Source organism: Apium graveolens, chromosome 9 (assembly GCF_009905375.1).
Source record: "Apium graveolens cultivar Ventura chromosome 9, ASM990537v1, whole genome shotgun sequence".
Taxonomy (NCBI): Eukaryota; Viridiplantae; Streptophyta; class Magnoliopsida; order Apiales; family Apiaceae; genus Apium; species Apium graveolens.
In genome coordinates, this window is record NC_133655.1 from 21,417,860 (window position 1) to 21,430,216 (window position 12,357).

Here is a 12,357-nt window from a genome sequence, read left to right on the forward strand (position 1 = left end):
AATTAGGGATTTTTTTTGATGCATGAATTCTCACGATGCCCCCTAAATTTTTCTACAAAAAGGATATCCTATTATCAAAAGTTGAGTATTTAAATCCTATCTATTTGAATGAAAAAATTTCAATCCATTTAAAATTTTTAAGTAAATTAAAGCTCGTCTTAAATATAGAGTATAATATACAGCTTACTTAATCATTTCTTTTGTATGTAATTTCAAATTATTTTTAATTTTATAATCCAAAAATGCATTGTTTTTTTTCCGAAAAAAACAAAAAAACACGCGTAAACAAACGAGCCATAACACGACCTCCTGTGTTGTGAGACGGGTTGTTTTGAGAGAGTTGTAAAAGGACAGCTGGCAGCAGTACCAGTACTGTAGTAATTTTTCTTCTTCTTCTCTGCTTTTGACATCTCTCTCGTCTCACTCTCTCTCGGTCTCAGTCTCTCTGATCATTAGCTAGTAATCTCAGGTATTCAATATGTTTGAGAAACCGGCCTAAAACTTTGTATATGTTTTTAACTTAATATATAAACGTCGTTGTCTGGTTCTAACAAGTTGATTTTATTTGTTTTTTTTTTTTGCCTTAGAAAACGTGGTGAAATGGAATATTCAGTTTCCAGTATTGCTTTATATTATTATTTATTGAAGCCTATGTCTTGCTCAGCTTGTGGATGTTGCTCTTTTTCAACTTCATTTTTGTGTCTTTTTTTTTTAATTAAAAAAAATTAGCATTATACCTGTTTCATTTCAGGGAAATTATAATACAAACTGAAAGAAAGATGTTAGAACTTGTTCATGGGATTAATGTACGGATCCTTGTAAACTGACATACCGTTTGCAGTTGGCAATTAGCATATGCATTTTATGAAACATATTTTGAGGCCTCCAAAAACCCTGATAATTGGAGATTTAGATAAGCGGTTCTGATAAAAAAATTATGGTTTTTGTAGTGCTGTAGAAATCAAGTAATAACCCTATTATCTGGAAATTTAAATATGCGGGTTTGCCTTAGGCCTGTGTAGAGAACATCTGCTTTTTGGGATGCCTGAAATTTAATATATGAACATATGATTAGTTACCGCTATTTTGATGTAGTTGTTGCCTAAAGTTTTGGTGTTGCACTGTTGATGGATGTTTTAGAACAGAATGGGTGGTGCTCAAAAGATTGGACATTCTGATTGGGATAACACTTAGCTTCATGGCTGGAGGACTTTGGAAGATGCATCACTGGAATAATCAGAGGAGAAGCAGGGAGTTCTATAATATGCTTCACAAAGGTGTTATAAGTGTTGTGGTGGAGGATGAGTAGGCTTTATATCTATGCATCTGCAAGGCTGGCTTTAAATAAATTTTTAGAATACGGGCCTATGTTAGCTTTGGGGCTTCCTGTGTGTTTGTAAATTGTAATGTACTTGACAATTTGGTTTTATGTTCCAAATGGGAAGTGAGTTGGCCTCCTGAACTTGAGTATACAGATTTACATTATGGGCTGTTAGCCATTGTTTGGGTTTCGCTAAGAGTTTAGTCTCTTGATGCCGTAGGAACATCACAATTATACCGAAGTTGTCAGAGTAACTTCAATACATTAGCTAATTGAAAACGGTATTATTAACCAATTCTCCCGTCTGAATGGTAAATGGTAATAATTGGGCCGCGGGGAGCATTGTCGTTGTCAACTCAAACTTAATCTCAAATAGATTGAATCAAAGAAATCTGGATAAATTTAATTTATACTTGAACTCTGAACTGTAGATTAAGAAAAACATCAGGACTGACGAACATAGCTAGTTAGCTACCACATCTAACTTCTTCCAAACACGATATCATCCCTAAAATATAACCATGCGAATGGTCGTACACTAACATAGATAAAACTTATTTAATTTTCTCTCTACACCAAAAAATTAAGATATACAAATACCCAATCTGTCACTGGGTGTATCCATATCTGTTCTACCCAAGTTATCCGCGTGATTGCTTCGTACGGGGAAATTTAACATTAATCAGTTTCAGTTATGGACATTACAGGGATCCCCTTGCCAGAAAAGCTACAACATTTTGCTTGCACCACTTCCCCAACTTCAAAGTCCCTTCTCCCACCCTTCTGCATGGAAACATAATATAGAGTAATAATTAAAAAAAAGTGTTATTATTGCCACCAAAAGGTTACTATAAATCTATCTATATTGTATCTCAACCATTTGTAGGAACAAATGCAGACTTTTTTTTTAAAGCAAGACAAAAAATGTTAAGCAGCAGGACCACGAAGCAGCCTCGTACAGAAGAGATCAACGGATGAACACATTGCAGTGAAAATCAATGCCATGATAGCCAACACATATTTCAAAGCTGAGTTGAAATTATTATATTATGTTGTTTACCTAAAAGCTGAATTGAAATTATTAGATAATGTTATGTACCTCAAATTTAAACATTCCACGAAGTCCACCGCCCAAGTCCAGGACTAATCCGTGGGCCCGTATTTGATGAACCTTGGCTGACACCTCGCTTCCGATCTTTAGATTTTTTGCATTGGTAGGAGCCTCAGCTGGGGCTTCTTTATGATTTAGACCATCCCTGGATGCAGGGGTGTTACCTTTGTCAATTTCATTACTTCTGAAGCTGAAACCTGTCTTAAATTCACTTGATTTTTTTGATGAAAATAAATCAAAAGCAGAGATTGGAGAATCAGGGCCATTCTTTTGAGGTGAGACTACTTTTGACTTGTTATCAGATCTTTTATTATTCGAGGTCTTGGTCTTGCTATTAGAATTCCTAACTAAACCAGCGGATTCTTCCACCTCATCGCACTCAGAAGCACTACGAATTAAAATTTCTGATGATGAAGAAGAGGCGATGTCACTATTTTCGTTGTGCAATGGCCTATCCTCCGTTGACAATTCTTGTTTATCCTGTTCAGTACTTCTTATATCATTAACTGGTGGCCAAACTTTAGGTGCTTCTGTCGTCGAAGAAACAAAGTCAGCGGCCATATTACTTGTCCTTTGCGGTTGAGTAGCTTTTAGTGATAACTTAATATTGCCACGTACATCTGAGCCTATGCACCTTAAAGTTACTTGCTGCCCGATGGATATCACATCTGAGATCTTGGATACCTGATGAGCAAGGACTAAAATAAATACATACCAAGTATATATTGTTTATATACTTTCAGCAGTGATGCAACATCCAATTTCTTGGGGATGATAGAGTTTTTAGTATTAGATATTTAGAAGTATACTACTCGAAGAGCTTTAAACATGCAATCACTTTGTTCCAGACGGTAAACATCAATATTATACGTGACCAAAAAAACATCATTGTAACAGCTTCACTAACAGAGAAGCTGCGAGAATCAAGTAAATTAAGACAATAAAACAAAGTTAAACATCAAATTATACATGACCAAAAACATCAGTCACAGCTAGAGCAGGGAATTTCATATACTACACGCAATACAGGTTTGGGTTGACCTTTTCGGTACATGAACACGAAAGTACACGGATGAATTTAGTGTCGGTTTTTGGTTTACCCTTGAGTGTTGGGTACATGACACGAAACGAAAGTACACGAAATAATTAAATATATAAATAAATTTCATTAAAATTATATGAAGATACATTTTGAAATAACATTTTACATATAGTTTTTAACAAAAGATAGATACAAAATAGATTCAGATTTAAATTTCACAAGACTTTACCACATTTGATTCTTTATAACTTTTTGACTTAAGACTCGATTACTAAAAACTTAATATTTAAATTTATTTTTAATATTAATATAAAATTAAACGAAACACGACACGAAACGTACACGAAATAAAGGTGTGAAATAAAGGTACACGAACACGAAACGAATTCTTAACGGGTCGGGTTTGTACACGACATGAAAGTACATGAAACAAACCAATTGCCAGCTCTAAGCTTAACTAACAGAGACGCAGCGGGAATCAAGTAAATTAAGATAATAAAGCAAAGTTACATATAAAAAAGGGAAGCATAAATACATAACCAAGTTGTCAAAATTAGCTTAAAAATCCTGCATACCGGATCATGCGATAACTCAGAAATGTGTAAGAGGCCTTGTTGCCCGCCATTGAACTCCACGAAAGCACCATATTCCTTTATCGACATTACGATACCCTTGTAAGTACCTCCAATTTCAATCTCACGGCCAACTATGAAGTCAATCTGGAGAGTAAAAATAAAAGGACTTCAATTTTTCTGTCTATATTATATTTATATACATAGTAATCACTTCAATATGGCATAGCTCCTTCATTTCTTTCTACCGTTGTAAATACAATGTATCTACCATTTTATTGTGAAGTATTCACTATACTATATACTTATTATTGCGAGATCCATGATCTAATAACCTAAGCATAGACCTGCCACTGATCACCACAGAACCATAAGATGCCTCAACCTTATTGGTTACATAAAAAGATTGAGATAATAAAATTATCAAGTTGTGATGCCAGCTTTTTTATTTTCTCCAATAGAACATCGCACTATCATTCAAAAACTGAAGAATCATATTCTTTTGCAAAATAGAACTGCTTTAGTATAAAGAGAAAAAATAACATCACAAATCAGTTTGGTTAATCAAATTCAAATTTTATACCAACAGAACCAAATAAACTTAAAAAAATGATTTCAAATACCTTCTCCTGTACTTTCTCCATTGCAGACTGATTTTTTGCAACTACAGTAAGTGTTCCATCACTCACTGACATCCGTGCACCTATTTTAGAGAAATCAATATACTTATTCATGGACAACTAGATGAGATTTACAGAGATAAACTAAATAGACTAATAATGTGAATTCAACAGAGGGAAGTTAATAACAATGTGCACATTATGGATGAGTATATATAGGCATATATATTAGACATTATACAGATGTATTTTGATTGGTTTTAATAATAATTACATTCATGTAAAGATTAATTTATTGATTAAAAATAGATTTTATTAACTTTCGTTTGTTGATTTTAAGACTTTTCTTATGGGTATGATGGTTCATTGGTACAACTTTATGGATTTTACCACTCAAAAAACGAAAATAAGCTAAGTCAAATTATATATGAGAATAATGTTTAAAATATATATATGTACACAATTACATGTATAATTCACCTAGTGTACGCCTAGGCACCACCTAATTTGCCTACCATATTTAAATCAAGGTGGTTCGGACACCTTTTCATTTTTTACCGCCTTTCTGCCTGGGCAACGCCTTGACAACTATGTGATGAGCACTATTATATAGAAATATCGTACTTTGTTGTTCTTTGGAAGTAACAAACAAGTAAATATTTCCAATATATCTGAAATGTTTACCATGTAGCTTTAACAAACAAAAGGTACCAAACGCATATAGCGGAGTGGTATAGAGGCAGCCAAAACGAATCATATTAATGTCCCTAAGAATTATTGGTTTTTACAATATCCATGACAATATTTTTTGATATAAGTAAATGCTGGCAAAATTTAAATGTGCCTATGAACAACGAAGGGGAAAAATTATAGCAGGAAACGGTAGAAACGGTAGAGCAACTCCAACCCAACACTACAACACTATTATAGTGTAAGTTATAGTGTCAAAACTCATTCCAGCCGAACACTATAATGGTGTCAAAATGACACCAAATGAATACCGTAAAAAGTACATTTGGTGTAATTCTCACACCAAATTTGGCGTCTTTCAAGATTTCCACTATGCCCTCGTATTAGTTAGCAAATTCACAAGTATTATTCCCTTCATGTCCCATTTCTATCTTATTATATCCCAACAAGATACAATTTTGGAAAAGTGAGAATACAATCTCTTCTTTTAGACATTTATGTGAAATATAGTGTAAATGGGTTGGAATTGATTTCATGTGTAGTGCAATTTCCACACAAAAATAGTGTGGAATTTATTTCATGAATAGTGCAATTTTCACACTAAAATAGTCTAAAAGCTAACTATTTTAGTGTTGTGGGTTGGAGATGGTCTTAAAGATATCTCACTGACCCATTCAAAATGCACTCAAAATTTGAAAAAATAAAATTGTATAATTCGATATTTCTGTTATGACAGCTGAGAAAATTTTAAGAACACATCCAGCTCAATCGGCCACGATATTACGGATTTCCAATTTGAACATACCTGTTTCCTCTTCAATTTTTCTCTTCAAGACACCAAGCGGACCAATCAAGCGTCGGATGGCATCATTGTTGTACTTTAGGATAACTGCAAGGAAGGTTGTTTATTTTTAAAACAAGTAATTAATTATGAACAATATCTTAAATGGTTTATTATCCCCAGACGTGAGGTGTCTGTGCTCTTTGTCCTTTTCATAGTAGGACCCCATTTTCTTACCAAATAGATGTATAGAATAAGAGAGTTCAAAGCAGTAGAGTATCTGAAAGAACAGAAAGCTGGTTCAAGTGGAAATGGACACACGAACCTAATCGAGGAGAGTTCCTGTCATCCTGAGAACGTGGTGCATTTATTTCTCGCTCCATGTGATCAAGAATTTGTAGTCGACCTTTACGTGCTGGTTCTAAACTCTCACAAATTATATCGAGTGGAATTCCAGCAGGCTTTATATCTAACTGAATTGATGTTATTCCATGACGTGTTCCTGAAACTTTAAAGTCCATATCCCCAAGATGATCTTCCAATCCCTAGAGAAATTGATGGAGAAAATGAAAGTTAAAACAGGAATATGAAAAGGACTTAAGTATTTGACCTAAAATTTAATCACCTATCAAAAAAGGGTGTTTGAATATATCACGTTTAACAAAATAAAATATAATACAATCAAGTAAGAATTAGAAAGTTATTTTTGCATGAGTTTTAGTATAAATGTGAACTCACAGCTCGTGAAAGGAGCTCACCAGAATATCAGTTAGTATACGGTAATCTTTTATACTGCCAGTAGATGGATCAACGTCAGTAACAAGGCCCACTGAGACCCCTGCTACGTGTTCTCGTAACGGAATTCCGGCATCCATTAACGCCATACTACCTATAATAATAGCCAATAATAACAATAAGCTATTCTAGGAAAATTAACATATGAAAAGCTAATGTAATTTAATAGACAAACAAAACAAAAGTTATCACAAGGATAATCAACTGAAATATGACCTTAACTTAACCCCTTTTTTTCTCTAGTAAAAATTACATATAAAAAGTTACTTTGATTTAAGAGGAAGCTTGATAAACAAATAAAAAAATCTGCAGAATCGTCAGCATAAGTAATATGACTCATACTAACTTCCCAATTTAATGTCACAATTTATAAGGAGAAAACAGTTCCAACATTTAAATATAATGATGATATACAACAATGGATACAACAGTGCAATGAATGCACAAAAAATAGAGTAATGCAGTAGTTATGAATATTATATAATAGTAAGATATTATTTGGTCATAACATATCAGTTACACTAGATTAGTATACCTCCACACACAGATGCCATTGAAGTAGAACCATCAGAAGCCATGACCTCTGAATTGATACGAACCGCATAAGGAAAATCATCTTCAGGAGGTAAAACAGCAAGCAGAGCCTTCTCGGCAAGAGTGCCTACAAAAATTGAAAATCCATAGTATTCAGGGTATCTTTTGCTAACTGGACATGTATCAAGTTCTGAAACATATAATCTAACCTTTGTTAAATGATACATATAACTTTGGATGTTATACAGTTTAGTACACCACATATCATGCTTTAGGACATGTCATGTGGCATATATAATATCCCAACATGAAGGTTCCTTTAGGTGTCTATATGTGGATCTCCTTACACGGTCAAACAGCAGAGCAGTATTGAAATTCATAAATTACTGACCAGTCTAGACAAGAAAGTGGGGAGCTGTAACAATTCTATATCTCTTAAATTGTGAATTCATCATAAAATCGAACCTAGAGGCGATAGTTGCGTTCATGCACATGCTGGATGAACCATGACCTCGCAACCTACGCTGTGGTTCAACAAGGGGAGAAGCAGCATACCTAGAGGTCATAGAGTTGTGAAGATTTTACCCACCATTACCCTCTATTCATGTACAGGTTCAAAGACAATACTCGTTGCCAAAAATTGTAGGAATGTTTTGGCCCCTGGTTATAGAGCCCAGGTCTTTAGGTTTAAGGTTTTTTCTCTTCCCTAAGAAAAACAAAGTGCAAAAATATTTTAAATGGAATACTTTGCTTGTAGACCAGTAGCTTAAATGTCCTTATGATAATTTGTTCCCAATTTCACTCCAATTACAAAAATCTTATTGTAGGATATTTGTTGGCTCTATTCTCGAAAAATTATAAGCAGAAGATAACAAAAAGTATTAACATGTATACTAAAAGGTTATTGATTATAAAAACCCGTAATTTTTCTAATAAACATGTTATTTGGCTTACCATGTCCGACCTCACGCCTATTCAAACCACCTCGTTTACCAACTTCATTGATACAGAATGGGGGGAAACTATAATGTAGCATAAATCGCTTGGTAGATGGGCCGACCAGGGATTCCAAACGTTGTGCATCTCCGGGTGCTCCAAGGGTAACAGTACAAAGAACCTGTTAACATTCAGAGGTATGAACGCAGTGAATTTAAAGAATGTTTCTAATTAGATTTTTAAGTAATAAAAAAATGGAAAATATATCTATATAGGCAGAGACCTGAGTATCACCACGAGAAAAGAGTGATGATCCATGTAGTACAGGTAAATTACCAGCTTCACAATACACGGGCCTAACTTCATCCAGGCCCCTTCCATCCAGTCTACACCCCTCATCAATAATTCTTTTGCGGATAACCTGGAATATACGAGACATGTAGTTTAATTGAAGGCATGAACAAATCTAGAATTCGTAATATTTGCCCATCTCTCTAAATTTTGCTTAGCCTCACAATGATGTTCTAGATGCTAAACCAGATTTTTAATCAGATCATGTCGTACAGAAATTTATTAATGGGAACACTTTGACAAATCGTAGGGAACACAAACTTTCAGGATACAATATAATATTCTAGACCAAGTGGACTAAATCATAATTATAAGAAATTTGCATGTCAATATATTTCAACAAAAAACTGTCTTCACCGGAAATTCAGAAGCTCTGATGATTAATTGAAGTGTTGAACTACCATGAGAAAAACTGAAACTGATGAGTTTGTCCTGATAAATTTTACACACAAACAACAACATACCTCTTTCCTGACTTTATCAACCGTCTTAGGTAATACTTTCAGACTTTCTTCATCACATTCTTCTTCTAGAGCCGTTCTGATATCTCGAGTAATGTTTTCTAAGGCTTCTCCTCGTTCAAACTGATTTAAATATGAAGGAAATCTTACTCAAAAGGAAAGAGAGGATCAAAAGTAGCAATTTGCCTTTTATAAGATTAGTAGGTTTAAACAAACGAGCAATTAAAGACCACATTTTAAATTTGCATTTACCTTCCCATATGCAGGATCTGTAAAAATAGTTTTGATAGGTTCTTCGGCCAAAGTCCTAATTTTTTCATAAGTTTCCTTTGATATCAAAGACAACTTATATTCCTTCTTTCCTTTGCCAGCTTTCCCTGCCAGTCTGACTTGAGGGTCAATATATTTTACTGCCTGCATCATCAAATTTGTGTAACGTAGACTTTAGCCTAGATATTTAATTTGTAAAAGAAGGCTAACGAGGACAAGGAACTCACCTCAACATGGGCAAGCTTGAGTGCATCTTTCAGATCTCTTTCCGTGATCTCCCGAGCTTGAACATCTATCATCAAAGCTTTGTCTTTCGTGCAGGCGTATACCAAGTTGAGATCACTTATAGTAAGCTGTGTAACATCCAATACAAAGTAATACAGGGCCATACTTAAGAATATTTGACATGCATAAGGGCTCAAGAAACTTTTTTAAGTATTACAATTTACAACACGGTAGCGAAAGAGAGTTTGACAACTCCATAAAACACAAACAATATACAAGGTGAATAATTGACAATATCCAAATATAAAATCTGAAAGTTAGTCATTTCGGATTTGTGACGCTGATGAGAACAATTAATAATTTCTTTTTTCATGTAGCAAATTGCAAAATTCAGGAATATTCCTTGGAACAATAATATAAGAAAGTCGTTACTTTTAGCTTACATAACAATCAGTTCTAACAGTTTTCACTTTATATATCATTTAAAACATATTCACAAACACAATGCGGGACTAACCTCGTCCATGCTTGGATTCACGATTAATTTCCCACAAATCCTTCCCATACGAATCATACCAATTGGACCATTCCAAGGTATATCTGAAAGCATAAGAGCAGCTGATGTGGCATTAGCTGCCATCACGTCTGGATCTTGCTTACCATCAGACGAAAGAACATTTGCTGATACCTGTGAAAATCAGACCAAAATTTTATAAATTAGTAAATGATGAAAAGACATTTTATAAATTATCCACTGTCTACCAACATACCTGAACCTCATGGAAGAATCCAGCAGGGAAAAGTGGTCGTATGGGCCTATCAATAAGCCGACCACATAATAACTCACGTTCTTTAGGAGCACCCTCCCTCCGCATAAATGTATTAGGAATCACACCTTGAGCAAACTGTTTTTCTTGATAATCAACCTTTACATAACAACACATATCCAATTAAAAAACGCATAGTAATTAGTAACCCAATATATATACACTAACCGCAAGCCTACACTTCATCAAACCCCCAAAATCCTTAAAATGAAAACGAACAACAAAAAAGCTTGCCAAATAACACTCGTCATTTTAATATTGCAACAAAAAAACACAACTCAATTAACCTACAACGACACTTCCACTAAAAATTTATTCTTTAAACTTTTACATACATTCCTATCAAGCTCCGTTACCCTCTATACCAACAAAAAATCAGCATATTTTTGAACAACAAGCCCGAAATTGCCAAATCTATAGAACTAAACTAATCAAAACAAAAAATTAAAAACATTTATCAAACATGATAAGCGGAAACAAGAGAGTAACATACAGTGAGAGGTAAAAAATCTTTAACCGAATCGCCTTTGGCAGAAGTAACAGCGGACAAAACCTTAGTCTCATCCATCCCCATAACCACCGCACCATTTGCAAACCGAGCAATTTTCCCCGTTTCAAGCACTATCTTTCTAAAACCTATCTCGAACTCTTCTGTAAAAGTTTCTAGAAACTTCGTCCCAGAAACTGGAAACTCTAATTCCGATTGTGTAGAGGATTGTGAAAGGGCAAAAGTGGAAGAGTGAATGTTGCGAAGAGTAGAAGATCTCCATTTGAGAATGTAAGGATGAGAGAAGAGATGGTGATTTCTTCTGATAGCTAATGACGCCATTAAAATGATTTTTTGATTTGGGTGTGTGAGTGAGGGTTTAGGGTTTATGTTGGGTTTTAGAAATCAGTAGCCAGCAGGCAGCAGCTAGTAGCCTAGTTCTGTATGGTGTATGTGCATTTTGGTAATTTCAAAATTTATTTTAATTTTGCTCGAGTTATTAACTGTCTTTATTCTTAAATACATGGGACTTTTGTAAACGTTACGCAAGCTTGTTATCTGACAATTTTTTAAACGTAAATTGCTACATAAAATGAAAGTAATTGGTATATCGTATTCTGAGATAGTGAACTCTTAATTATATTAACGAACAAATAAAAAATAATAAAGATGGGCCAAAAAACATAATAGTCAATTTCAAAGAAAACTACAAGAACTTGATCAAAATCTCAAATCAATACGAGGATTAATCGGTATTTTAAAAGAAAATTAGATGAAACAATTGCTTCATTAAAATCTAAAATCAATGAGGATTATCCTCGTCAATAAGATTTATGCGTTAAGTAAATGCTGATTATAAAAAATCCAATAGTGCATAATGTCAATGCATAAATTGTACCGTGATAACAAACAGAATGTTGATGATCACGTTGAGGATTAATAAAGTGCTATAATAATATGAAGTAGACTAATTAAAAGATGCAACATGAAGGATTAACTATCATGAATTAGTGCTTAAAGGAATGGTTGGTATAATCAAAGAGAGACCGCTTCATCAGCAAAAGCTCAAGAAAGCTAAGTCAATACCAATATCAGTCCCAGACTCAGACTTTCATGTTTTTGATAAGGATATATCAGAAGAGTGCATCCATCCAAAGCAGATATGGGCATTGTATGATGAAGAAGATGGTATGCCTCGATTGTACTGTTTGATCCGAGAAGCCATATCGCTACAACCATTCAAGGTCCATTTCAGCTACTTGAGCTCCAAAACTGATACTGAATTTGGATTAGTGAATTGGCTCGATTTAGGGTTTACTAAATCTTGTGGACAT

At 34.3% G+C, this 12,357-nt stretch overlaps 2 protein-coding genes across 3 annotated transcripts; one reads left to right on the forward strand and one right to left on the reverse strand.

Annotated features, from left to right (window-relative positions):
* Nucleotides 1-995: 995 nt before the first annotated feature.
* LOC141685099 (putative cytochrome c oxidase subunit 5C-4) lies at nucleotides 996-1,463 on the forward strand. Its single transcript, XM_074490225.1, has 2 exons — nucleotides 996-1,001; nucleotides 1,109-1,463. Exons 1-2 carry the CDS (start codon nucleotides 996-998, stop codon nucleotides 1,307-1,309), a joined length of 207 nt encoding a protein of 68 aa, XP_074346326.1. The 3' UTR covers nucleotides 1,310-1,463.
* Nucleotides 1,464-1,772: 309 nt separating this feature from the next.
* On the reverse strand, nucleotides 1,773-11,444 carry LOC141687215 (polyribonucleotide nucleotidyltransferase 2, mitochondrial). Of its 2 annotated transcripts, none has more exons than XM_074492416.1 (16): nucleotides 11,030-11,444; nucleotides 10,480-10,635; nucleotides 10,227-10,397; nucleotides 9,712-9,837; nucleotides 9,467-9,628; nucleotides 9,218-9,337; nucleotides 8,686-8,823; nucleotides 8,421-8,583; nucleotides 7,468-7,593; nucleotides 6,896-7,026; nucleotides 6,463-6,682; nucleotides 6,162-6,245; nucleotides 4,670-4,749; nucleotides 4,050-4,193; nucleotides 2,421-3,116; nucleotides 1,773-2,101 (listed from the first exon to the last, which is right to left on the reverse strand). In XM_074492416.1, the coding sequence occupies exons 1-16, from the start codon at nucleotides 11,363-11,365 to the stop codon at nucleotides 2,000-2,002; spliced, it is 2,955 nt and encodes a 984-aa protein (XP_074348517.1). In that variant the 5' UTR covers nucleotides 11,366-11,444; the 3' UTR covers nucleotides 1,773-1,999. The 2 variants fall into 2 exon arrangements, with proteins under 2 accessions (XP_074348517.1, XP_074348516.1); XM_074492415.1 differs by having other exon boundaries at nucleotides 1,773-2,104.
* Nucleotides 11,445-12,357: the final 913 nt, after the last annotated feature.

Excerpts from the sequence above, each read along its gene's own strand:
- LOC141687215 (XM_074492415.1), bottom strand. The coding sequence starts at position 11,365 with ATGGCGTCATTAGCTATCAGAAGAAATCACCATCTCTTCTCTCATCCT. Across the intron at positions 6,246-6,462 it reads CAGGAACTCTCCTCGATTAG|TTATCCTAAAGTACAACAAT; the intron begins GTTCGTGTGTCC and ends CCTTCCTTGCAG. Across the intron at positions 2,105-2,420 it reads GTGGAATGTTTAAATTTGAG|AAGGGTGGGAGAAGGGACTT; the intron begins GTACATAACATT and ends GTTTCCATGCAG.